Here is a 27,049-nt window from a genome sequence, read left to right on the forward strand (position 1 = left end):
CACTCCAAGCTCAGCTCTTCCTATGCCATTCCCATCCTCACGATTTGCTTTCCATATTCTTATTTAGACTCAGAAGTGATGTGTCAGAATCATTCTTGCTTTGGGAGAGGAGTGTCCCAGTATTGGGGAGGCAGAGGCAGGCAGGTCTCTGACTTTAAGACCAACCTGTGTACTGCATGTGTGAAGGTTCCCTCTGAGGCCAGAAGAATGGCCCACTGGAACTGGAGTTACAAGTGGTTGTGAGTCACCTGATGAAAGTGCTGGGAGCTGCCGCTCAGTTCCTTTAGAAGAGCAATCACTGCTTTTAACCACTAGCCACCTGCCTCAATCATCCTCAGGGATTTGTTTGTTTATTTTTGTTTTGTTTTTGAGACAGAGTCTCACTGTGTAGCCTGGCTGGTTTGGAACTCCTATCTAGACCACACTGGCCCCCTTGGAGAGATCTGACTGCCTCCAGAGCACTCCAGAGCACTGGGATCAAAGGCATGGGCCACTATGCCAGGCAACTTGGAATTGTTAATGCTTTGTGTTCTTTAGTGTTAGAGAGCTAAGTTTGAACTTTTTGAAACTAATTTCTTTCTAGATGCCATCCTGTTTGTTTGTTTGTTTGTTTGTTTGTTTAAAGCAGGGTTTCTCTGTGTAGCCCTGGCTGCCTTGGGGAACTCACTCTGTAAACTGGGCTGGCCTCAAACTCAGAAATCTGCCTGGCTCTGCCTCTCCAGAGCTGGGGTCAAAGGCGTGCATCACCACCCTGCTTCTAGATGCCATTCATGTAACTGAGTCAATGGCCAACTGTTAGAAAATGTTGCTCCTATTACATGTTATTATTGATACTGGCCTTAGCAGTGGATCTGTGATTTCCTCATTAAGAAGAAAGATTTACTGGGCTGTTCAGTGACAGATCCTTAGATTCTATCCTGTTTCTGGTGGGTGGTCTAATATTCCTGGACCATATTTCCTATGTGCCAGAATTGCTGGGCTTTTAAAATTTTTTGTATGTATGTATGTATGTATGTATGTATGTATGTTCACACACATAGCTGTGCAAGTATGGGTGCCTGTAAAGGGTGGAAGAGGGCACTGGTTGTGGTACACACCCCTTAATCCTAGCACTCGGCAGGCAGACACAGACAGCTAGATCTCTCTTAGTTAGAGGTTAGTCTGGTCTACTTGTCAATTTCCAGACTAGCCAAGGCTGCATAGCAAGACTTTGTCTCAATAAAAACAAACAAACAAACAAAACAAATATATAGTTATTTTTTCTTGTTTAGATTCTCTTCCATTCCATAACACAGTGTTGATTGTCCAATTAAAATATTTTTAAGACTTAATTACTCTACTTTATAAGTATGAGTGTTTTGCCCACATGTATGTCTGTGGACCATGTGTGTGCCTGGTATCTGAGGAGATCAGAAGAAGGTGTCATTCACATCAGGTAGAATCAAAAGTTTGTTGTCATCTTTTTTTCCTTCGATATTTTATTTATTTACATTTCAGATGTCATCCTCTCTCCCCATTCCCCCCCCTTAACCCCCTATCCTATTCCTTCCTCTACCTATTTTTGCTTTTATGCCATTTAAATTACATGCAAGTATTAAGGTCAGTTCTAGGTTGAGGAACTAGCAATACAATAGATGCAAATAGTCAAGGAACAAGCAAGACAATAAACCCAGATAGTCAAAGAACAAGCAGGACAATAACCAGAGTCCCATGATCACTCCTGTGATCACTATTTCTAAGGGCTTATCAGGATGACCAAAATATCTGAGCCTACTTCCCTGTCCTAGCCCAAAGTCATTTTCATGCCTGAAGCCTACTTCTTTGTTCTAGCTTGAGATTTAGATTCCTGTCTGTAATTACTTCTTTGTTCTAGCCTAGGATTTAGATTCCTGCCTGAAATTACTTCTTTGTTGTAGCCTAATATCAGATTCCTGCCTGCAGTCCATTTCCTTGTCCTTGGCCAATGCCAGATTCCTTCCAAGCAGCCCATTTCCTTGTCTTTGGCCAATGTCAGCTTCGCCAGGCAGCATCAAAAGCTCTCTATATCTCCCCATTTTTTATTGCATAAACCAGACTGAGCCTGTCTTAGGTGGTATTGACAAGAATGCCTTCCTTATCCATCGTGGAATATGCATTATCAAAAACAATGCACTTCTGTCTTAGGTTGGTAAGGCTCTGCAGAATCTTACCCATCCTTGGCTTGCCAGCCTATTAAATTAATAACTCTGTCTAGGGGTCCATTTTCAGTTTCAAGTCATGTACTTTGGCTGCCAACATGTTGATATTATTAAAGACAAGCTTTAACACGATGGGCAGGAGTAAAAGTATTCCAAGGACAAAAAGGGCTAGCATGATCAAGCTATATGTGCCATTTTTGAGGTTTGACCAAAATGGAAATACTGACCTCAAGCCATAGATAATTTTATCAGAATTATCTTCAGCATCAAAGCTCAGCAGAGCAGCATCCTTTAAATTCATAATCTCACTATGCAAAGTTAAAGCATCCAGAGAGGTGTTAGAATTATGCCAAATACTCTACAATTGTCTTTAAACTTTTTTCTGATTATAATGACTATCATTGTAAATTTTAGAAGTAACACAACTCCAATGGTATTTGGCATGACACTCAAGATGGCTCCTAACTCTTAACCCCTGAACCTTTTTCTGATAATTTGAATAGGATATAGAGTATCAATCCATTGTTCCACACACTTATATAAATCCTCTTGTATACTCAACACATTAGTAACATTTTTTTGCTAAATGATTAACAAAAGTAGCTGTCATAACTTGTGTGTCAAAGCAATTGCAGAAGCAGTGGTGCTAACAATGTAATTAAAGCTGTTATACCAGCAATAATCAAGCCCACTACCCTCTTGCTTCTGCTTAAAGCCTAACTCACTTCTTCCAGCACTTGCAAGCTTTTTTCAGAAAATCAAAGTTTTCTAATACTCAGGGCAGTAAGACAAAAGCTGGTTGATGGACCCCCACAACAGACATGCCAGGTTTCAACATACTAACATATTAGTAAGTATACAGTCAATGCAACTTACAATAAATACTGTAGAAGAGACGAAAGTAATTTTAACTTGGCAATTAAAAGAGCCTTAACACAAGCACTAACAGTTGTTTGAAATCCAGATCCTGTCTCAACTTTATCTCTTGTTATCATACATCATAGAGAACTGCAGCTAACTTCCAAATATGTTTCTGAAAATGTCCAGATCCAGCCTTCCAAATGAAGACTGTTATTTCCAGTATTGGATTGATTTCTAGACAAGTACATGATTGAGTCTGAATAATTGGTCACCTTTAAGAAAAATACAAGAGTCATTATAACTTCTCTTTTTGATTCTCTGTCCCATAAGATCTAAAAACTTGAGGCAAGTTGTCCCATCTGGGATATAGGCAAGCAAAGGTGGGTCGGGAACATATGTCCAATACAGCTTCCCCTTCACCCTTGTCAGGGCACTCAGCAAGCTCACAGGTCAGCATCATTCTTTGTCTCAGCAACAGCATGTCTCACCAATCATTCTGGCAGCCACCATGCTCCTTCAGCATCCTGTAGAAAAAAAACACAAACATGCCCTCTTCCCCATATTAGATACCTGAGCAGGATCATGCCTTATACCTGTAAGGGATCCTACCTTTTCACCTAGGCATAAGTATGCCTAGTTGTAGGGTGCCATAGACACTTAGCAGAAAATTCCTTGGCATCCAATTTTTTTAAAAAAATTAAAATAAAAAGAGCATGATTTAAATAAATTTGTGGTGTGCAGGACATACCTCCCTACCTTTTATTTTATGCAGATATTGTTTTAAAGTTCCATGGGCCCTTTCCACAATACCTTGTCCTTGAGGATTATAAGGAATCCCCATAATAAATTGTTGACAAAAAGTCTCAACTGCTAGACTACAATTGCCAATTCCATTATCTAAGATCCTGGGGTTAGAGCTCCTGGGAGCCCCTCCTCCTTTGGGTTTTGTGGGATTGGGTGAAGAGCTGAAGCTCAAGATCTGCTCAGTGCTTGGGCTAGACCAGAAGGCTGTTGTCATCTTTATTTGATGATTAAGTCTGGTTTAAGGAAGACACATGTTGGTGCCACAGTGACAAAGGGTAGACTCGTGATGTTTAATTTTATGAATCATTTGAGTCGTTCATGGAGTTCTCTGCTCATTGGCTCAGCTTGATTCTGGGTATTGCTGTGAAGGTCTCCTGGATCAGATTAATATATGGCCGGGCAGTGGTAGCATTTAATCCCAGCACTTGGGAGGCAGAGGCAGGCGGATTTCTGAGTTCCAGGCCAGCCTGGTCTACAGAGTGAGTTCCAGGACAGCCAGGGCTACACAGAGAAACCCTGTCTCGAAAAAACCAAAACAAAAAACAAAAAACAAACCAGATTAATATATGAATTGGATTGGTGGACTGATTAAAGCTAGTATCCTCCCTGCTGTGGGTGTGTCTCATTCATCCCTGTGGAAGCCTGGATGGGACAAAAAGGCAAAGAAAGGGAAGTTATTCTTTGATATTTTGGACCTGGTAGCTGGAGGTCTACATGTAGACTTGAAGTCTGAGATATTTACATCATTGACTAGATTGGTCTACAGACAACACACACACACACACACACACACACACACAAAGAGAGAGAGAGAGAGAGAGAGAGAGAGAGAGAGAGAGAGAGAGAGAGAGACAGAGACAGAGACAGAGAGAGAGAGACAGAGAGAGAGAGAAGAGAGACAGAGAGAGAGAGAAGAGAGAGAAAATCTTTGTGCACGTGTTAGCATACCTAAAAGCCAAGAACTGTGGTATGTGAATCAGCTAAAACATTTTTTGAGCTGGATGAGGTGGTGCACGCCTTTAATCCCAGCGCTTGGAAGGCAGAGGCAGGTGGAAGGAAGGTGGATCTCTGTGAGTTCAAAGCCAACATGGTCTATAAATTGAGTGAGCTCTAGGACAGCCAGGGCCACACAAAGAAACTCTTTGTCTTGAAAAAAAAGATTTTTTTTCAAACGAGATGTTCCTGGCCCTGAACTCAGGATGCTTCTGCTTTGGAGGCTCTTCCTAGATGCTGGTATTATAGGTGTGACACCATGCTGATTTATGGATCTTCAATTTTTCAAAACTTATTTCATGTGTATTTTGCCTGTATGCATATCTGTGCACCACGTGTGCCTGGTATCTGAGAAGGCCAGAATAGGGCATCAGATCCCTTGGAAATGGAGTTACAGACAGTTGTGAGCCATTGTGTGAATGCCAAGTCCTCTAGAAGAGCAGTAAGTACCTTTAACTGCTTAGTCATCTCTCCAGACCCAGATTTTTTGTTTGTTTGTTTTTGTTTTTTGAGACAGGTTTTCTCTGTATAGCCCTGGCTGTCCTGAAACTCACTCTGCAGACCAGGCTGGCCTCAAGCTCAGAAATCCACCTGTCTCTGCCTCCCAAGTGCTGGGATTAAAGGCATGTGCCACCACTGCCCAGCAGACCCTTAATTAAAAAAAGTGTGTGTGTGTGAGTGCGCACACATGTATGATGTGTATAATCTGTGTGAATGCCGCATGCACGTGGAGGTCAGAAGACAGCTTTGTGGTAGCCATTCTCTCCTTCCAGTATTACATAAGTTTCAGGGACCAAACTCAGGCGTCTAGCTAGGCTCACATGGTGGACTGGCTAATTTTATGGCAATTATGTTAGAGCATGTGGGAAGAGGCATTCTTAACAGAAAATGCCTTCATAAAACTGGTCTGTTGGTGCTTGGAAGGCAGAGGCAGGCATATCTCTGAATTTGAGACCAGCTTGGTTGGTCTACATCGTGAATCTCAGGACAGCAAGGCCTACACAGAAAAACCCTGTTTTGGGAGGGACAGAAAGAAGGAAGCAAAGAACCAAAGAAAGAACCAAAGAAGACAGATCAAAAAACAAAACAACTGGTCTTAGGCAAATCCGTGGTACAGTTTCTTAATTACGGATTGACGTGGGAAGGACTTCCCTATTGTAGGTGGTGCCATCCCTAAGCTGGTGGTCTTAGGTTTTATAAGGCTGGGGGCTGGAGAAATGGCTCAGTGGTTAAGAGCACTGACTGCTCTTCCAGAGGTCCTGAGTTCAATTCCCAGCAACCACATGGTTTACAACCATCTCTAATGGGATGCAATGTCCTCTGAAGATACTTACATACATAAAATAAATAAGTTTTTTAAAAAAAGGCTGACTAGCAAGCCATGGCCTCTGCAGCAGCTCCTGCTCTGTTTGAGTTGTTTTTTTTTTTTTTTTTTTTTTTTTTAAACTTCCTTTGATGTATGGGAGTGTAAAGAGTATAAACCCATTCCTTTCCATGGAAGTGTAAAGAAAATAAACCCATTCCTTTCAAAATTGCTTTTGGTTATGGTGTTTTATCACAGCAATAGAAAGTCTAAGACATGTGGCAAGAACCTTTACCTGCTGACCCATCTTGCCAGCCCTGATTTATGAATTTATCTTCATCTTCATAGTACTAGGCAATTGAATTAGGGCCTCTAGCATGCTATGCCGTTACTCTACCACTGAGCTACCCCTTGATAGCTTGATGAATCTTAAAGATGGCAAACATATATTTGTTCTGTGTGTATTTTGAATGATACTATGTGACTCTAACTGTAATTTTTCAAAAGAAATTAGTATACATTTCTTATAAAATTAGGCATGTTGTGGTTATTTAATACAAAATTTAAGACATGTAACATAATTAAATCCTGGATGGAGCAGCTCCTTTAAGTGGGTCTCTTACCTCATACAGACCAAAGAACATTGACTAATTCTTTACAGGAAGCCAAATGAGTCTTGTTGGGCTTCTAGCAACAGACACCCGCTGGAATTATGAGTTTGGAATCATTTCCATTGCAAACCCCCTTCTTCCACACCCCGTTGAAAGGCAGCTGCAAACTTTGGCTTCTCACCAAGGCATGCTGCACCAACAATTCTCCAAATTGTATTTATATTTCACGTGCAGTATGTTCGGACTCTCACTTTCCCAGGTGCCAGATGCCGGCTTGGACACACTCCAGTGGAAACCGCTTTCCTGTAAAATAATGAGAGGAAGACGCTAAGCACATGATCTCTGCATGAGCCACACTTGTACCTAGTTTACCAACTCAATAATGGCTTCGATATTTCCCCAATCCACGATCCCCGGAGCCTCTCCTCACTGATTGCTGCTCCTGACAGCCTATTCTTTGGCTTGAAGAAGATGCAGATGCTGATAGTCCTTTCACGTTTTTGTGAACTGAGAGAAGGTCTTATTACATACCCCTGGCTGGCCTGGAATTTGCTATATAGACCAGTCTGGCCTTGAACTCATAGAGATCTGCCTGCCTCTGCCTCCCCAGTGCTGAGACTAAAGGCATATCTGGCCATCATGCCTGGCCTCCTTCCACATGTGTTTAGAATTTGTCTGACGATGTCTGACTGTAGATATCTATCTACAAGTCATGCTTTCAGACATGGGAAAGCACACACCCACTCAGGGACATTTCAGATGGGATTCAGGTGGGAAGATAAAACATCTTAATTTACTTGTAGAGTTTATTGTGAAATGTAACCTCCCTCTGTAGTACAGGCTGGCCTGGAATTCAGGATCCTCCTGCTCTCACCCTCCTAATGGTTGGGATTACAGGACTGCACCACCACATCCATACATTCAAGGCTTTAAGACCAGGATGCAAGGGTTGCTGGAGAGATGGTTCAGCATGGTTCAGAGCTCTAGGGATTTAATGTTTGGACCTCTACATTTACATGGGGTGGCTCACAATGCACTGTAATACCAGATGAATACACACACACACACACGAATAAGACTATTTAGTGCTTTGAAGCAGGTGTCACTGTGTAAACCTGGCTATTGTAGACCAGGTTGGCCTCAAACTCACAAAGATGTGTCTCCTGGGTGCTAGGATTAAAGGCATGAGCCACCATTTTATGGCACCTGAAAACTTACACAATTCTTCTGTCTACCTTAAACACATTGAGAACTCCAGGGCGCATAAGGTTATATTCTAAAGTTTAAATGGTTTTGTGTCACATACTTTGTGCTTGTTCTCTCTCTCTCTCGCTCTCTCTCTCTCTCTCTCTCTCTCTCTCTCTCTCTCTCTCTCTCTGTGTGTGTGACAGTAGAGGAAGCCTGTGTAATTAAAGCATTCTGCTGCGTTCACTAGTTAACCTTTTGCACCTTATGCGTTGGTAAAAGTTCTCTCTTTCATTCTTCCATTAGATGGCGGCAGATGCGAAAGAAATAACCTCCCAAGCCATGAAGGATGGCCAGTGGTTGGGTTTCCTTTTAAAATGTCACTGTTCTTAGTAGCTGAGCTGATACGCATAAATCGTCCTCTTTTTTTGAAATGTGTGTATGCATGTGTGTGTAATAGTATACATCTTGTCTTGTGTTCGTGCCTAGGAGACTTGCCACAGACCATTTGTTTAATCAGGGTTCTTTCCTAAGCCTTGGAAAGCATCTTTCAAGATGGGGTAAAAAAAAAAAATCTTAGAATTTTCTCAACTACCAGCAGACCTGAGATAAGCTATGAAGTCAGGAGAGCAGCCAACCCTGATTTGGAAACGCCGCGCCATCTGTTGCATACATTTACAGAAATGGAAGAAAGCCATTTCCCATTGGGGAATGATTCCAGCGACCTGTGGACTGAAATCCCACACTGTGACTTGTAATCAGCCCACAAGTATTTATGAATTCTCTCTCTTGTGCCTGGCATCAGAAACAGAGAGGTGGCGCCCACCAGTCTTATAGTAGCAAGCATGAAACACACACGACTGCTGAACAAGACCTGACCTGATATAGTGACATTGGGCGGTGATGGTGTTAAAAACTTACAAGTTTTATACGAGGTCATTGGGGTTCAAAACGTCTTAAGGCTTAGTATTGGAAAGGGAGAAGGAGGGGCTGGAAAAGAACAAGAACGGGTGCAGAACTCCAGTGTGGAGAGGATTTAGAAGTGGAAGATGAGAGGAATTAGGAGTAGGGACGCGGTTTAGCAGCGGTTTGCAGCCTCAGAAAGCGCCAGTTCAGGCGGGACCGTTCTCCTGCCTTAAGTCCAGGGATTCTGGTCCTGGTGTAGAACGGGTCAGGTTTCTTACTTTAGCCACGTACGGGAGGCCCTCGCCAAGACGCCAGCTGCTACGGACCTGCCTGCACAGCGCGGGCCAGCCACCGAGGGGGCGTGGCTACGGAGGGGAGTGGCTGGGCGGCCCGGTGGGCGGGACTCCCCTCTCAGCCTCCGCTGCCGCCGCTGCCTCCGCCCGCCGCGCGGACTAGCGAGCCGGGTAGCTGTCGCGAGCCCACCCGCCCGCCCGCGTGCCGGGGCTGCGGTGGGCCAGGATGTCGGTCTTCCTGGAGGAGCTGCTGGGAGACAAGCTGGTGACGGGCGGTGGCGAGGAGGTGGACGTGCACTCGCTGGGCGCCCGCGGCATCGCGCTGCTGGGGCTCTACTTCGGGTGCAGCCTGAGCGCCCCCTGCGCGCAGCTCAGCGCCAGCCTGGCCGCCTTCTACGGCCGCCTGCGAGGGGACACGGCGGCCGGGCCGGGGGCCGGTGCGGGGGCAGGCGCGGCCGCGGAGCCAGAGCCCCGGCACCGCCTGGAGATCGTCTTCGTGTCCTCGGACCAAGACCAGCGGCAGTGGCAGGACTTCGTGCGGGACATGCCATGGCTGGCGCTGCCCTACAAGGAGAAGCACCGGAAGGTGAGTAGCGCGGGCCCCGCGGCGCCCCCGGCCTGCAGGCGCGGTCCACCTTCTGGGAGCCAGCTGCTCGCCGCCCTCACCGGCTGTCCATAGGCCTGCCATCTCTATCTTGGCCGGCTCCTTCCTCTTGCCCCATCCAGGATCCTGTCGGGTTGGGGCGCTCGCGGCAACTCCCGGGTGCCAGTACCCAGCTGAGCCCACGCTGGGAAGTTTGACACCCCTCGGATCCACGCGGTGGGAATCGCGTAGGAGTGGCCGTGCTCTGCCCTCCCCACTCTATGACCCCTATCATCCTTCTCTAGCCACTTGATTTCCCGCAGATACCTGTGGTGTGTGGGGGAGGGCACTAGCCCCCTTCCCATAATGCCTACACCAGGAAGTTTCCTTTCTTTCCCAGAGAAATCTTGCCTTCCTGGGGTCCCCTCCTCTGTGGCCCGGGACCCGGAGGGGGCTGCTGATCGGAGCTTCAGGAGAGAGGGGAGCTCATTCCTCTCCCCCTTTCTTCCCTTGCCCCGCCCCGCCCCCTGGGCTGAGTTAGTGGCCACCGGGGAGCTTTTCATTGTCTGGCTGTCCAGCAATCTTCCCAGGCCCAGAACAGCCCGCAGTCCTTGTAGATGCCATAGTTTGGTGGTGGGCTGACTTGGCATACTTCGAATTAGATGTAGAACTGATCCCATCGGTGCAGATGAATGACAGGAAACGGCCCACCAGTTTGCTGATGAAATTAGTTCGGGTTTCTGAGTGTATCTGTTGGGTGAAGGCGTCTGTTTCAATAAAACACATTCAAGATATTTTGTAATGAGTGGTAACAGGAAAAGTTTTGGCGTGCCCTTGCTTAATTCGCGTGGCTAATGCAACGTATGAATCTGGCTCTTTCGTTTTTTCGAGGAGCATCTTAGTTTATGGGGCGCACGGGAGAAAGGCTATTCCCGGGCATTTAGGTTCCTCCAGGGAGGGTGGTAACATATGCCACGTGTTCCTTCTATGAGTACAGAATCAGGTTGAGACGCATGATTTAGACTTAGAGCAAAAGGCTTATAATTTGATCCAAAAATGTCTTGCGTAAATCATTCGTCCCAAAGTGGTGTAAGGCACAGATGTGAGATTTAAAGTTTGAAATATAGTTTAAGAAATACAGTTGGTAAATTTAACATTGGGAAAACGTCGGCCTGCTAACCACACAGAAGCAAGACTTTACATCTTAGCTATTTTTCAAGTTATTATGTCCCTATTTGACTTATATGTCTGTTAGGATATGAATATGCATGACTAGTACTTTTTTGCTTAAAAATATGGGAATCCTTTGTTTTCTTCTTGGTGGTTGTTTTGAGGATCCTTTTGGGAAGGAATAATGTTCGGAAGTCATTTATTGAAAAAATATTTCATCGTCATGGCCTTTTTCTGTTGTAGACTAAAATTTGTTTAAAATAATATCCTTATTGGGCAATACAAATGATTTCTAGCTTTTGAATATATACAACAAATGGCAGAATGTTCCAGACTTATGGTCTATTGTAGTTTTTACAGAAGGGGAAATAAAATTGCTGGGTAATAAAAACAGGGAGCAAACTGAGATGTTTTAGAAACATCTGATGTCTTTTGCCCCCCAAGTAGGAGTGTATTTTATATGACAAATGGCTTCTTCTATCTTGGCTAACCCCTTTGCATGAAAGAACATGTTCTGTAGCCATAGCCTGCTCCGGCTAGTCCCACTTAAATGAACATCTGGATGACACAGGCTCTTATTTGAAAATACAGTTCAGAATGTTGGATGTGCCTAAATCATAAGCCAGCATCTTAAACATTTATTTTGGTTTTATTCATTCATTTATATATGTATTCATTTATTTATATATCTTTGTGGTGCTAGGCATGAGATCTTTGCACATGCTAAGTGCCTTCCACCACTGAACTTCACGTCCCTAGCTTCCCAGATTTTTTGTGCCATTTTCCTGTAACACCCATAGTTTATTTGTTTCTTTAGAAGTTTCAGAAGCCCTCCTGTGGTGGAGAGTAGGCGATTTAGTGTCTGACCCCAGAAATTGTCTCTGTTTTGTGGTGACATGTCAGGTAAAAAGGCCATGATGGGTTTCCTGTAGAAAACATACTTGGAAATGGAAAAGAAGTGTCCTCACTGTGAAAGGGACCATTTCCCACCTTGAAACCAAAGAAGTGTAAAACACATTCTTTTCTGTAACTAAGTTTTTGTCTTCTGCAGCTTGAAATTAGGGTGCATAGAAGTCGGTGAGTTTGCAATACCAATTTCACCCCAAGAAAAGTGAAAAGAGAGGGTGTCTCAGTTCAAGCCACTGTGGGGGGACTTGTATGGATGGATCTGGCTAGGCTGTTTCCCCAACTGTAAAAATAGATTTAAAGACGGGCATTTTGTTCTATATGGAAGGGAAACTGAAGTTCCAGATTACATTTTTTTTTTTTTAAGTTTTCATTAACATTTGGTCTTTAAAAGCATTTTGTGTGTTTCTTCCCATTGGGAAAACAAAGGATATGGTTCTAATTAGTTATTGGCTGGCATTTCTCTACAGAAAATTGAAAAATTATGGTGGGGAAAGAAAATGCTGTGTGGTATTTCTCTTTCTCTCCTTTTATTAATATCTCCTTTATATAGTAAGAAAGTCTGGGGATGACCATATATGTTCAGCTTGCATTTTTGCCCAGCTCTCTCACCTCCATTGGAGCTGTGAGAAACCATGAGGTAAAGGGTACTCGTGGTGTTCCCCCTCCTCTTTAATTCTTTATGGAACATCATCTTCCCTGTTTCTGTTTCTTTTAATGGTAGGTCTAAAGTAATTGAAGCTTTTCTTCTTCCTTCCAGAACACACACATTATTATATAGCTGTATAGAAATTGTAATTAGATGATAATCAAACTTTGAGTGGATTTATGGGAGTGGCTCAGTCAGGAAGCCTGTAATCCTGACGTTAAGACGGCTGGGCTTGTTTTAATAAGTAGGCTAGTGGACGTTTGTCAGATTTCTGAAGAGAGAGAACGTGATGAGCAGCTGGAAATTGGTGATGACTTAGACTTTCGGATTTGAGCTGTCTCTTTCGATGAATAAAAGTTCATTGTTGAAACTGGAGAATCTGGCTCCAGGATCAACTTAACTGTGGCGATGAGAGTGAACACCAGTTTTGGTTTTAAAGCTACAGGCCTTGGCTCTGCCTGGGCAGGGCGTCTAGTGGAAAATAGTTGCTCATGGATGCTCTGACATCAGGGGGTGCAAACCACTGACCACCCTCCACACAGGTGTATTGGGCTTTGACTTGGTCTGTAATGTTCTGAAGTCAGGATGGGAAAGCATTAGGATTGGGTGACAACTCTGGCCCAGATCTTCGGTTACTTGTTTTGGACGGGTAAATGGAGTCTCTCTGCAGCTGGCCTGTGTGGGCTGCTTGCTCTGGCTGTTCTGGATGGTTCTTTTGGTATAGACTAAATCAGAGTCATGGCCTGGACTTCTCTTGAATCACTTGGACACTTTGGAGGTGACAAGATCTGATACCAACCCAATCTTCAAGCTCCAATCTTCAAGGCCTCTGGTCTTCCTCTTTCTCCGCCTTAGGCTGTGAGAGAACACTGACATTTGATTCTGGCCTTGCTTCTTATTCTCTTTCAAGACAGTGAGTGCAAGATGCCAAACAGGATACAGCTTTCAATATTGGAGGCTTTTGCCTTGTTCCTAAAGACTCTCAACCAGCCAGGACAGGCTCTCATTGGGGACTGTGTTTCCATTTGAATGGGTCTAATAAAAGATAACAGTCCAGTAAAAGCAATCAGAGCTGTATTCTGGAGAGGCTTTTCCCGTCTTTCATTATTTATAATGTGTGTTTTAATCTTATCTTCTCGGAGTAATGAAATAGTCTAGTGACTAAAAATCAAAGTTCTTTTGTCTTTTTTTTTTTTTTTTTTTTTTTTTTTTTTTTTTTTTGCCTGAGATCTGCCATTTTTTAGCTGTGTGTCCTGTGCGGGATACTCTACATCTCTGTGCCGTAAGTTCCTCATTGTAAAATTGGGATAGCAACACCTGTCTCATAGGATTGTTGTAGGGTCTGTGTGATATGCATGTGCCCGACATAAGTATATCAAGTATGGTACATACTTGATAAATCATTTGTTAATAAATTGTTACAACATTGAGTAATCCATTATACAGCCTGCCTCTGCCTCTTAGGAATGTGTCTCATTGCATAACTACAAACCTGTAGTAAGGGCTTTCTTCTTCCTCTTTTTCCTTTTTGTTTTGTTTTGTTTTTGTTTTGTTTTTTGAGACAAGGTTTCTCTGTGTAACCCTGGCTGTCTTGGAGCTCCCTCAGTAAATCAGTAGATCAGGCTAGCATTGAACCCACAGAGATCTGCCTTCCTCTGCCTCCCGAGTGGCCACCACCACCTGGCATTTCCTTTCTTCCTTTCTTAGGATCTCAGTGTCCAGAAGGGTCTTGAACTCACCTCCTGGTTGAAAAGGATTTTGAAGTTCTCACCCTCATGTCTTGGCCTCCTGGTGCTGTGATTGCAGGCTCTCACTACCAGCCCTGTCTATGTGGTGCTAATGAGAAACTTGAGGCTTACGGCATGCTAGGCAAACTCTCCATGCTAGGCAAACTCTCCGGCAATCATCACCTTTGATGTATTTCTTAAACTTTCAAAACTACCACTTATACCACGTAAGGGGGTACAGTGAAGGAGTTCAAGGAACTGCCCTCTAATAGCTAACAAGTAAGGAGAGCGATTTGGATGAATGCAGCTGCAGAAGCAAATGAGGGTTTGATTACACTGAAGAGACCCATAGTCACTTGTCTGCCTTTCTATACCTGCCAGCAACTGGGATTGATCCTCACAGCCCAAGCTTGGCAAAGCCTGTCACTCAAAGATGATCAAGCACCATTTTGGAAGAAAGCATGAATGTTCTGATTGTTTTGTGATTTGCCAAAGCTTTCTGGCTGACTCTAGTCACAGAGTCTAGGCAGTGTGGGGATGCTCTTTTAAGTGGGAAATGGACAGTGGGCCTCTGAGTTGTAGAAACTCACCCCTCCTGGGGTTGCATCCCTTCCCTGTTCTGGAATGCTGTAGGAGAGGTTTGTCCATTATCCTCTCTGTGGCTGGATTAACCCCGTCTTGCAGGTGATGGCTGTGCACACTATGTTCATTGGTTTGTCTTCCTGTTTGGGTTGAAGTGTGAACCAGAGCACAGAGCAAGGTAGTGGATGTTGAAGTTAGGACCACTGGTTTTGTTCTTCCTGGTTTCTCTTCAACCTTCCATCTCATGCTTCCTTTTGTTCGGAGGCCTGTTTTAATATTTGCACAATTGATAGAAAAATGCTCTGTGCTGTTTATGGCTGGAGCAGGGATGAGAAGGCCCCTCGGGTATCTTTTTTTTTTTTTTTCTCCTTCTAATTGAGCTTGAGGATTCTGGGGCTCCAGCTGCTCCTGTTCTGAGGTAGGTGTGGCTCCGAGACACACTGCTTCATTTGGGAGAGAGTGTAGACTTGGCCTAGGCTGTGTTTTCTTTCTTCACAGTCTGAATTCCCAGTGGTGCCCAGTGTTAACCACCAGGGTGCTTAGTTTTCTGCATCTCATTAATTTGTCATTATGCATATTCAAAGACACTCAAGGAAAATGGCTCTGAATTTAGACTCCTGTGAACCCTCAAGTTCTCTCGTACTCTTGTATCTTGCCATGATTTTCATAGTTGTGGGGAGCTTTTGAATGCCCAGGGCCATGCTCTTCTACATGCTCTTCTACAACTCATTCCCCGAAGGTGAAGGTGCCGTGCTGGGTCTAGCTAACCTGACCTGTTGAGTAGCTGGGAGCTCCAACCCCATCTTTCCATCCCTGGATCACTGGGTCCTGAGTTAACATTTCCTGTCGACCATTGCCTATCAGCTGCCTTCTCCAGGGCTTCCTGCCTCTAGTCTCAAATCATTTTCCAGATTAGAATGTTTTCATCTATTTTCAACCATCCATCCACTGGTACGTTGCCCTGGGTCACACAATGCTGGTGCTGTCCTGTTTAACCAGATGAGACGTTGGACCACCAGCGTGTGTGCTGCTGCTTTTCTGAGGTGTCACATCACTAAATGTCAGCTCACTGTTTCTGTGCTCCGCTTCTTTGTGGACCAGAGGCAAACAACTCTTGGATGAGCCTGTGCCAGTCCTCAGCCACCGTCTCCAGCAGAACCTCTCTAAGCCTTGCCAGAATGGAATGACAAGTTCAGAAATACAGTACTGGGCTGGAACTGCTTATCTAACATTTGAGAGGCCCTGGGCTCAACCCCTAGAGCCCCTATATTCGCTGAAAAGCTGAAAAAAGAAACAGCTTCCCAATCTTGAATCTCATGGATGAAGAATCCTCTGGCTCTTCGAAGCTCTTGCAGTCAAGTCTAACTGCTCACCTCTCACTCTGTGGGGATACAGGACTCTCTATCTTTTGCATTTCTAGGCTCTGCTAAGTTCTTCTCCCATCTGCCTGGGTTTGGAGCTTCCTGGTATCCCTGCCTTTAGAAGTTTTCCTTTCTCTATCAACTTACATTAACTATCTCTTGGTACACCTTGTGGCATGTGGAAAGCAACTTGCGCCAGTAGGTTCTTGCCTCCTGACCTGTGGGACCTGGGGTCTCAGATTGGCAAGCTTGTGGTGACAGCCGTTACCCTCTGAGACATCTTGCCAGCCTTATTGTGTTGTCTCTTATCAGTTTCTTTAAGGTTGTCATTTTCAGTCATGAGTTTTACAGGTCTCCTCATCACGTCCCTCAGTAACTCACTTAAAATCCCACATGAAAGACCCTCACCAGATGTATGCGAGCCCCGGCTTTTCTGTGAATGCCTCATTACTTTCACATGTGTCTCCAGAAACATGTAGCAGCAGTACATGTCTGTGGGTGTAGTGTGGTATTTTCTGTCACTTTTCCTCTAGGTAGAGCTCTGTGAGCTTCTATGCACTGTTTGTTTGTTTGTTTGTTTGTTTATTCATTTTGAGACGGGTCTCTCATCATAGCTCTGGCTGTTCCGGAATTTGCTCTGAAGACCAGGCTGGCCTTGCACTCACAGGGATTCTCCCGCCTCTGCTTCCTGAGTGCCGTGAGTAAAGGCATGTGCTACCCTTGCCTGGATGCTCCCATAGATCTTACGCACAGAGTTTTGAAAGATTTCCCGGTGTTTTCCATAGACTGTAAGCTCCGTGAGGACGGAATACAAATGAAGGAAGGGGAGGTGATCCCTGCCTGGTGCTGGAAAACAGAATGAAGTCATAGAAAGCAGGTGTGTGGCTTTCAGATTGATAACTCAAGATGGTTTTCAGATCACGTGAACTAAAATATGCGCTTTTGCCAGGTGCAGTGGCACATGCCATTAATCCCAGCAGAGGCAGGCAGAGCTCTGAGTTCAAGGCCAGCCTGGTCTACAGAGCAAGTTCCAGGACAGCCAGGGCTACACATAGAATTCTATTCTGTACAGTTTGTAAGGTTTTTGTTTTGTTTGTTTTGTTTTTTGTTTTTTTGTTTGTTTGTTTGTTTTTGTTTTTAAATTTTTCTTTCTTTTTTTAAAGGAAAGGGCTCACCCAGGCTGGGTTTGAACTCTGAATTCTCTTGCCTGTGCCTCCTGGATGCTAGAATTCCCATCTTATTCTTTTTGTTTGTTTGTTTTTGAGATAAGTTCTTACTGTGTAGCCCCAAACTGGCCTAGAACCTACTATGTAGACCAGTATGGCTTTGAACTCACAAAGATCAGCCTGCCTCTGCTTCTTGCCTCCTTCCTGCTGAAATTAAAGATGTTTACAAGTGTATGCAGCCTTTCTTTTCTAATTTAATTTTTTTATGGGTATGGGTGAGTGCACTGTGTGGTTTCAAGAGCCCATAGAGGTGAGAGGAGGGCATTAGATCCCCTAGACCTGGATATGCAGACAGTTGTGGGCTGCCCTGTGGGTACTGGGAATTGAACTGGGTCCTTCTGCAAGTAACTGCTCTCTTAACTGTTTGAGTCATAATGAGCTTTAAAGTGTGTGTGTGTGTGCATGTGTGTGAGAGACCAGAGGTCAAACCTAGGGCCTTGCTCAGTCTAAACAAATAGTACCTCTGAGCTTAGTAAGGAGAGTCAGTAGCTTCTTATGCCCTGTAATTCTGTGTTCAAAAATAGGAAAAGGCATGACTCTCCCTTTTTGAATGTTGACTTAGTGCATTAAAATAGTCTCATACGCAGAACTGTCATTTGAAGCTTCTGTTTCATAAATGCATTGCATTTCTCTATCACCCTTCTTCCCAGGAACTCAAAAGAGTGTCTCGTCCCTCCGTCAGCTACTAGTAATCAGTGTGGTTGACTTTAACTTTAAACATTTCCAAGTACGTTAAGAGTCGGAAAGCTGAAGTAAAGAGAACAGTGATGAGTTTGGGGGTCTTCATGCTGGAGTTCTGGGATCTCCGTGCTGGGTGACAGTTTGACTGACCTCTCTTAAATTTGAGTCTTTTCTTTCTGTTCGTGAAAATGTATCTTGAAAACCATTTACATCAACCCTGCTTCGTGGCGCAGGAGGAGGCAGGCTTCCATGTAAGTTCACTCTGAGATGAGCCAGCCCAATCTAACTACTTAACACATTTGCTATTGGTTGGCAAGGCGGGAGAGCCCAAATGTCTCTGCCCTTCACATTGTGGTGATTTCCAAGCCCCTTCCTTCCTCCCCCCTCTTTTTAATGACTCCAGGGTTTTTTTTTTTTTTTTTTTTTTTAAGTTCAGCTAGTGACGAGCTCCCAGCTCCCCTTCATCCTATGCAAAGCCTGCAGGGCTGCTGTCGTGCTTTTGTTCAGTGACAAAATTGAACTTCAGGTATCCTGTGGAGATCTGGGACTAAATCAGTCCTCCCCTTTATGAAGCTTTCAGTAACGGCTGTTCCAACTTCCAGTGAAATCTCAAACATGTGCTCTTTGCTTTATGACAAGGAAGAGGTAGAGTAATTACACATTGCCCTCCACGGTTCTGCTGCAGGGAAACCCTGCAATGGAGATGTTTGTTCTGGGACATCTGTGATTAAAAGCAAAATGTAAATATTCTGCTGCTCACTGGTCTTAACTCTCGGACCAGAGAGACGATATACTTTTTCTTCTTTGTATGAGCTTATAAATCAGAAAAATCCTTTTTCAGAAACAATTTAAACTTAGCATTCAGCTTTCCTTTCTACTGACTCCGTCACCCACTCTCCCTGCTCCTCACTCGGCTTTCTATAAAGATGCCAATTACAGATAAATCTAAGCAGCATTGCCACGGTTGGTTGCTTTCATCCTAGATTGATCCTGAAGAGTCACAAAGTGGGGTGCGACGAGGGCTGTGGGACTGTGGGGAGGCTCTTTGCTCTCGTTGGAGAATTTTCTCCAGGTCTACTCCACTCTACAGATTTTATTTTGGGGAGGGGGGAAAGGTCAATATTTCTGTCATAAAAATCTGAATGGCTCTTGTCTGCTCAGAATCCCAGAGATGTTGCCTTCTTCCCCTTTAAACACAATTAAGTCAACAGAGTTTTCATCGGATCAAGCTTCCTGTTACTCATTTTTCAGGGTTTGGTATGAAATCTAAAGATTGGGCTGAACAACTCACTGCGGGGGGGAGCAGGGGGACCTGAGATGTGGGTGTGGGCGTGGATGTGGGTGTGTGTGTGAACATGGGTGTGTGTGTGGACGTGGGTGTGTGTGTGGACGTGGGTGTGTGTGTGGACGTGGGTGTGTGTGGACGTGGGTGTGTGTGGACGTGGGTGTGTGTGTGGACGTGGGTGTGTGTGGACGTGGGTGTGTGTGTGGACGTGGGTGTGTGTGGACGTGGGTGTGTGTGTGGACATGGGTGTGTGTGTGGACATGGGTGTGTGTGTGGACGTGGGTGTGGGCGTGGACGTGGGTGTGTGTGGACGTGGGTGTGTGTGTGAACGTGGGTGTGTGTGTGAACGTGGGTGTGGGCGTGGACATGGGTGTGGGCGCGTTTCTCAGCTCCAGGCATTATGTGCCTGTAACTTCCAAATTCATTCACACCCATGGACTTTCAGAACGTCCCATCATTATAGGTGAGTATTTAAAATATAGTACTTAGCAAGCGAAGGAAGAGCATACTCACCGTCCAGTGTCCTTAAGTCCACTGTGTCCCAGTTTCCACTTGCTAGCTCAGTGACTTCAGAGCAGGTTACATGGTTTCTGTGTCTCCAGTTTCCTGATCAATAAATGCAGTTATCTGTATCCATTGGGTCCATTGGGGTTGTTTCTGAGGCTAAAATGAATCAATGTGCAAAGGTGGTGGGAACCGTGGCTAGCGTGGAGTGGGTGCCACGTAAGAGTTTGTCCCAAGCACTTGACAGCTCATTCTACCCTCTGTGCTTATTCTGATCCTAGGAGGGAGGGGTTCTCAGCCATTGTATTTCTTTACACAGCCTTCCTCCTTCCTCTGCATCTAGTGGTCTCTCATGTTCCCTAGTTTCTCTTTGGTTTCTTCCTAGGACAGTGACCATGCTTGTTTATTGTTGTTTTGATGACATACTGATATTTTTGTGTGTATGCGGGGATTGGACTCAGGGCCTCATGTGTGTTGAGGACAGACTATATACCTGCCCTCTATTCGTATTTTTAAAAAAGATTTATTTAATTTTTATTTATGTGTATGTGTGTCTGTGAGCATATGGCTCGTGAGTGCAGTTGCATGCAGAGGCCAGAAGAGGGCATTGGATCCCCTTGGAGCTAGAGTATAGGCAGTTCTGAGCCTGTTGATGGTCTAGGAACCAAACTCCAGTCCTCTGGGAGGGCCACAAGTGCTCTTAACTGCTGAGCCATCTAGCTAGTACTGCATATTTATATTCCAGATTTTGAATGTGACTGTATTTCCAGACCATGCCTATAATTCAATCAAATACTCAGCTCTACTGAGCGGGTCTTATTTTCTCTTTTACACTGGGAGTGAGTAAAAGAGGGTCCGGCACATGGCTCTTGTTACTTATCTGTAAACATTTTATCATAGCAGTCTTTACACATCATGTAGGTAACAGAAAGTGTGTCTAGAGAGATGGGAGGTACTTGCCTCATATGCACAAGGACTGGAGATCCTTAGCAGCCCTTCCTGAAGCTGGGGCTGTGGGCCTTGCCTGTATTCCCTGTGCCAGGAAGGTGGTGTGCACGCCACCAATTAGCAGAATTTGCAATTCCCAGATTCAGTGAGAAACTCTCTCTCAAAAAAATAAGGTGTTGAGTAATTGGAAGGGTACTGAGTGTTGACCACTGGAGTCCACATACACAAAGTAGGACAGTGAATTGTCATGTCAAAAAAAAAAAAAAAAAAAAAGCTGGGCGGTGGTGGCGCACGCCTTTAATCCCAGCACTTGGGAGGCAGAGGCAGGCGGATTTCTGAGTTCGAGGCCAGCCTGGTCTTCAGAGTGAGTTCCAGGACAGCCAGGGCTACACAGAGAAACCCTGTCTTGAAAAACAAAAAAACAAACAAAAAAAAAAAAAAAAAAAGAAAGAAAGAAAGAAAGAAAGAAAGAAAGAAAGAAAAAAAAAAAAGGTTGTGGGGCCTGAGAGATGACTCAGTGGTTAAGAGCACTGGCTGCTCTTCCAGAGGTCCTGAACTTAGTTCCCAGCACCTATGTGGTGGCTCACAACCATCTATAATGGGATCTGGTGCTCTCTTCTGGTGTGTGTGAGGACGGCTACAGTGTATTCACATAAAATAAGTAAATAAATCTCCCCACCCCCCTCTTCCTCTTGCTCCGGTCTGCTCGCTTGGGCCCATAAATAAATCTTAAAAAAATTAAAAGTTGTGGAAGTTTTCATTGTGCATACTCAGTGTATGTGGTATTTATTGTGCTGTGTGAGGAGGCTTCGTACACTCACTACAGCCCCACCCTCCCATCTCTTCCTTCCCTCTTCTGTTAGTCCCTATTGTGCTCATACAGTAACACTCATACCCGCTGGGTGATCTCCCAGCTCTTGTGTTGGCTCCTCTGATAGTCACGTCACACTGGTGACCCTTTAGTCACCCAGGATTCCAGAGTCTTCTCTAGCAGTCAGATGCCTGGACAAATGAGGATGGAGTCCAGATTCTCAGAGCTCCATTTTCTTTCTTTCTTTTTTTTTTTTTTCTTTTCTTTCTTTCTTTCTTTCTTTCTTTTTTTTTCTTTTTCTTTTTCTTTTTTTTTTTTTTTTTTTGTTGTTGTTGTTTTTTGTTTTGTTTTCGAGACAGGGTTTCTCTGTATAGCCCTGGCTGTCCTGGAACTCACTCTGAAGACCAGGCTGGCCTCGAACTCAGAAATCCGCCTGCCTCTGCCTCCCAAGTGCTGGGATTAAAGGCGTGAGCCACCACCGCCCGGCAGAGCTCCATTTTCAAAAGTCAGTTTAGATGTGGTCAGTTTCTATAGTCTGTTGAGATCATTGTGTTTGTTGATATGCCCACTACAACAACCAGAGCCCCTTCCCAGGTTTGAATTATGTATGATCCACCTGGGTGATAGACTCCTGGGGCACAGAGACCCTCCTCCAGGATAACTGTGGTCTGACTCCTCCTTACCCATGTCCACCATGGGAGAGCTTGGGAGTTCTTTACCTTTTCTCTCCTCAGGAAAGTTGGTGTGAAAGGGCCTGTACTTGGTAAACCCACATTTGTTCCTAAGTGAACACCTCTTCCACAGGGTCTGTGAATAAGCCGGAGTGAACCTGCTGAAGGGCGGATGTCAAGTTCACCAGCCTGTGGTTTGCAGGGTCTGCCCCCTGGAAAGTTCATGTGCCTTCCCTCTGTTGGTTTCAGGTCACAATGGCTGCCATTCTCACTGCACCTTTTCCTTCCTCTTGTTCTAAGTCCCACCTTGTTGGAGATGTGTTACTCAGCCCGAGGGCCGTGCAGGCCATGCTAGGACATTCATTTCCTGTAGAGGACTTTGCACCCAAGTCTGTGCATATTTGGTAGTGGCATGCAGTTGAGGGCGCTCCATTGTCAAGGAGGCCAAGAGCCTGAGCTTTCTGAGGGCCATGTGGCAACACAGAGCGGCCTTATCCCAACCCCAGAAAACCCCAGAACCCAGCTTCATCCGCTCATTAGAACGCCAAAGAGCTGAAGGAGTCGTTTTCTCACTCCTCCTCCCCAGGATGAGAATCCCACTGGCTAATTAAGTGTGGCATTTACTTTCAGAATGAGCGAGCAGTAGATACCAGGACTTAACAAAGAGATCTGGGGCCCTGTTGTAGAAAGACTTGTTTTTCTTAATATTTGACTTTTTAGGACAAATTAGTCCATTTATTTTGAGACTTTTTATCCCATTTTAAAATGGATTTGTTTTCTCCCTAACTATATTTGCCCATATAATCCCAGTATTTGGGAAATGGAGGCGGAAGGAACAAGAGTTCAAGGCCACTGTGAGCTACTTTAACAAAACACTTTTCGATAAAACAAAACCAACAGAAAAAGATTACACAGGACTCTCTCAGATCCGGTAGAGTTTGGCACCGAAGACTCCTGACTGCTCACGTTAGACCTGGGATGACTTAGAATTAAGTGCCCCAAAGGACTTTCCAGGGAAATGAAATTTCCTCAGTTTGTACAAGGCCCCCAGATCCCACCCTTGGACTCATTGCTCTAAGCCTGTACAAATGTTCTTAAGAGTAAAGTACTCCTTAATACCACTTGGACCTACTGCTTTTCTTTAGGACTTAGGGAAAGCACATATGTGTCTGCAGAGACCGTCAGAATGCTGGCTCGCAGCGATTCCTTGCTGGCATCATCCAGTGCACCCTGCTGCAGAGCCAAGACTCCATAATTCTAGGCCAATTCTAGGTCTCTCTAGGATCAAGACCTAGTTTGCTTTCATGAGGAAGATAGGGTTTATCCGCCTGTATCCAGCACAAATAACAAGCTTTCTGCTGACTGTGAACATTAAAAGTCACTTATATCCCTTCGTTTAGCATAGCAACTTCTTTCCATTGGCAAGGGAGAGTGAGCCTTCCAGTTTTTAATCATAAAATCAGACTCTTCCCCAAAACAGGCAATGACGATAGATAGTGTTTTGTACTCTTCCAGAAAAAATTATACATATACACTATGCATAGGCACGTGTGTGCTTATTGCTTATTGCACAATGGATTGCGTTTGGCATCAGTCTGTTTTCTTGAAGGGAACTACATTAAAACATTCTGGTCTTGGGATGTGACTCTCTGGTAGGCTACTTGGCAGGTACACCCCCAGCCTGAACTTATTCAACCCTCAGAAGCACGCAAACAATAACGATGATGGTGGCACATAAAATCTGCATTAAATACAACAGTGGCACTGATCACAGTCTAAATAAAAGGAAAGGCAGGCAAGCAGGGAAAGATCTCAACTGTCACTGCTGACCACAGTCCACCTCCCCAGTGACCAGTACCACAGTCAGTACATCTCTTCAGTGGTATTTTGGACATCTGCAAGCAAGTGTATGTGCACACAGATTTCCCGTACATATTTTGGAGCAGTTCTCATATACTATTATTTATTTATTAAGCTACAGGGTCTCATTATGTATCCTTCACTGGCCTAGAACTTACTGTGTAGTACCAGGCTGTCCTTGAACTCATAGAGACCCACCTGCCTCTGCCTCCCAAGTGCTGGGATTAGAGGTGTTCACTAGCACACCCTGATATTCTAATTTTTTCCCTTTTTTTTTTTTTTTTTTTTCTTTCAAGACAAGGTTTCTCGTGGTAACAGCCCTGGAGTTCCCAGAGCTCACTCTGTAGACCAGGCTACCCTCAAACTCAGAAACCCACCTGCCTCTGCCACCTGAGTCCTGGGATCAAAGTGCACCACCTCTGCTCAGCACCATTATAACCTTTGACTGAAATCAAAGGTGGTCAACAGAGACAAAAAGCCAGTCTCGTGTAACTCTGATGGCTGCCTTGGCACAGACCTGCACACAAACCAAAGCACAGACCCCCAGGACCACCACCGAGATTAGCAAGACACCTGGTGTGGCATGTTTCCCCCCCCCCCCCCCCCCCCGTACAATGGCTGGAGCGCTCGGAAGACAGTTTTCCACTTCTCCACGAGAGCCCCTCCCAGACTGACACAAACTCTCTCGCTGCCTGTTTGAATTCCGAAGTTCACTTTCTAAAGCAGGCAGTCTTCCCTTCTTGGAAGCATTCAGATTTATCCAGGAACAAAAGATTTCCCCATGCTGGGCACTGTCATTGTGGCTGGCCTTCTGTGGCAACTGGTATCAGGCAGCCTGTATTTAATCCACATTTGATGTGCTAAAGTGTACCGTGTTTTCAGAAAAACCAACACTCTTCAAATCTGAAGCTATGAAAGAGGAAAATGAAGGGGCACATCTTTTCATTATTGAAGGCTCTTGGTTTTAGGGTCTGGTGCTCATAGTGTAATTTCTTCTGCTCAGAACCCCTCTCCCCTGCCGTCTTAGGAATGTATCTGTTGCTTTGAGAAAAATGTACAAGGATTACATCAAAGTCTTCTCACGGAAGATTGAACATCTCCCCCTTTCCCTGGAACATTCCTCATTCTCTTCTGCATGAAGTAGCTGAGAAAAGCTAAAATTAATTTTCTTATGGGTCATGGAGCCAGGTTGCTTATGAAAGAATGAAAGGGTTGCCCTGGGAATGTTTATTAAACAGACAGAGAAGAGCAGTTATGAAAGGTGAACTTTGCAAACACCCAGTGAATCGTAAAATGGGACGTGCACAGCAAGCTCAAGAATCTGAATTTATATCCCCAGCACCCCTTAACTGCTGCGCTTGGTGGCCCATGCCTTTGGCTTAAGGACGGTAAGGGTTAGTCTGTTTAGATTTAGCCCTGGGTATAGATTCGGTGTGCAGCCCGTAGGACAGAACAAAATGGCGATGGTGCTCACCTCAGCCTGCTCTGTCTCTAGAACAGTGTTCCTCTGTAGACGACAGTAAGACACTGGAAACACTCCAAATGATCACCAGCCAGAGTAGCTCATACACCATACCTCAGAATGGTGTGGAACAACCATTAAAAACAGAGGCTTTGTGGGATTGCGGCCTTCTGTGTTATGCAGAAAGGCAAGATTCCAGATTGCATATATAACACAATTCCAGCATGGTATTAAATAGATACTTTAAAAAAAAAAAAAAAAAAAAAAAGATTGAAGTAACTATGCCAGACAGCATGTTGTCAAGATGGTGGCATCTATGGGTGGTAGGTCTCTGATTTCCAGATGTTCTGAATAAAACTGGTTTTATGATAAAAATCCATGTATGTGAAGAAAATTTAAGTGTTCCTTGCCAGAAAAGGCTTGCATCTCATCTGCGGCGCTTGGCTGTAGTAGTTTACTCTTTCCCATATAGTTAGCGGCTGAGTAGCCATGCTCATCCTTGCCGCTTACAAAGCAAAGGATCATGGGGCACCGGGACGGAGGATCAGCTTGAAGCCACAGACTTCAAGAAAGCCTTTTGGAAAGAATAACTTGAAAGTGACCTTTTCAAACGAGGGGGCGGGTAGTCAGTGGATTAAGAAAGAAAGATGTTCCCGATATAAATAACTATGTGGGAACGGAGGGGAAAGCTGAGAAGAGAAGGTTCATCTGATCCTGGTAGACAACGTCCATACACAGTGGAGGAGGTGATGTGAGCTTGCAGACTGCTGAGGGACACAAGAACAGTTTTACCTCCTGAAGGAAGCATTAGCTCGTTTGTCAGAGCTTCTAGGAGTACCTGTGGGGAGGTGTGATTTTTGTGGTGAGGAGTCTCTGAAGCAATGGTCCTTGCTCAAGGCCTGTCTCAGGCTTAGTTTTGGGCTTGGGATAAGAAAAGTCTAAATTGCAGATATGTCCCACAGTAAGAAACAGATGCTTTTTGGACCAAGAAGACCACACTCAATGGCTCAGTGGATAAAATGAAAACCTTAGTTCAGGTTCCCCAGCACTGTGTTAATGTGGGTTTAATGACATAGACATGTAACTTCATTGTTGTTGGGCAGAGACAGGCAGATTTCTGGAACTCTGTGGTAAGTTGGTGGCCCCACCCCAACCCCTACACACACACACACAAAGGGAGAGACCTAACTTAAACCAATGAACCTTGATCTGGGCCAGATTGCAGGAATGCATTTTTAATAAACTTCCTTAGAGTGCAATGAAGGCACTGTGTTAGTGAATTCCATTTGTTAAATAAAGCAAAGGAAATACTTTTAAAAATCGGTACATGGTGGTGTGTGTGTGTGTGTACATGGCGGTGAGAGAGAGAGAGAGAGAGAGCTCTGTGTCATGCTCTTAAAGGTTAGAGGACAGCTGAGCAGTCCCTTACCCTCTTCCACCTTATGTAGATACTGTTGTCATGGGCACTTAGAAATATTTACATATATATA

The 27,049-nt window shown here is 44.7% G+C and overlaps 1 protein-coding gene across 1 annotated transcript in view; it reads left to right on the forward strand.

Annotated features, from left to right (window-relative positions):
- Nucleotides 1-9,309: 9,309 nt before the first annotated feature.
- Nxn (nucleoredoxin) overlaps nt 9,310-27,049 on the forward strand; it is a 140,230-nt gene continuing 122,490 nt past the window's right edge. The window contains exon 1 of the mRNA XM_034506931.2: nt 9,310-9,719. Coding sequence (XP_034362822.1) covers nt 9,360-9,719 — 360 coding nt within the window. The 5' untranslated portion in view covers nt 9,310-9,359. The remainder of the gene's footprint in view (nt 9,720-27,049) is intronic.

Source organism: Arvicanthis niloticus, chromosome 6, assembly GCF_011762505.2.
Source record: "Arvicanthis niloticus isolate mArvNil1 chromosome 6, mArvNil1.pat.X, whole genome shotgun sequence".
In the NCBI taxonomy this organism is placed as follows: Eukaryota; Metazoa; Chordata; class Mammalia; order Rodentia; family Muridae; genus Arvicanthis; species Arvicanthis niloticus.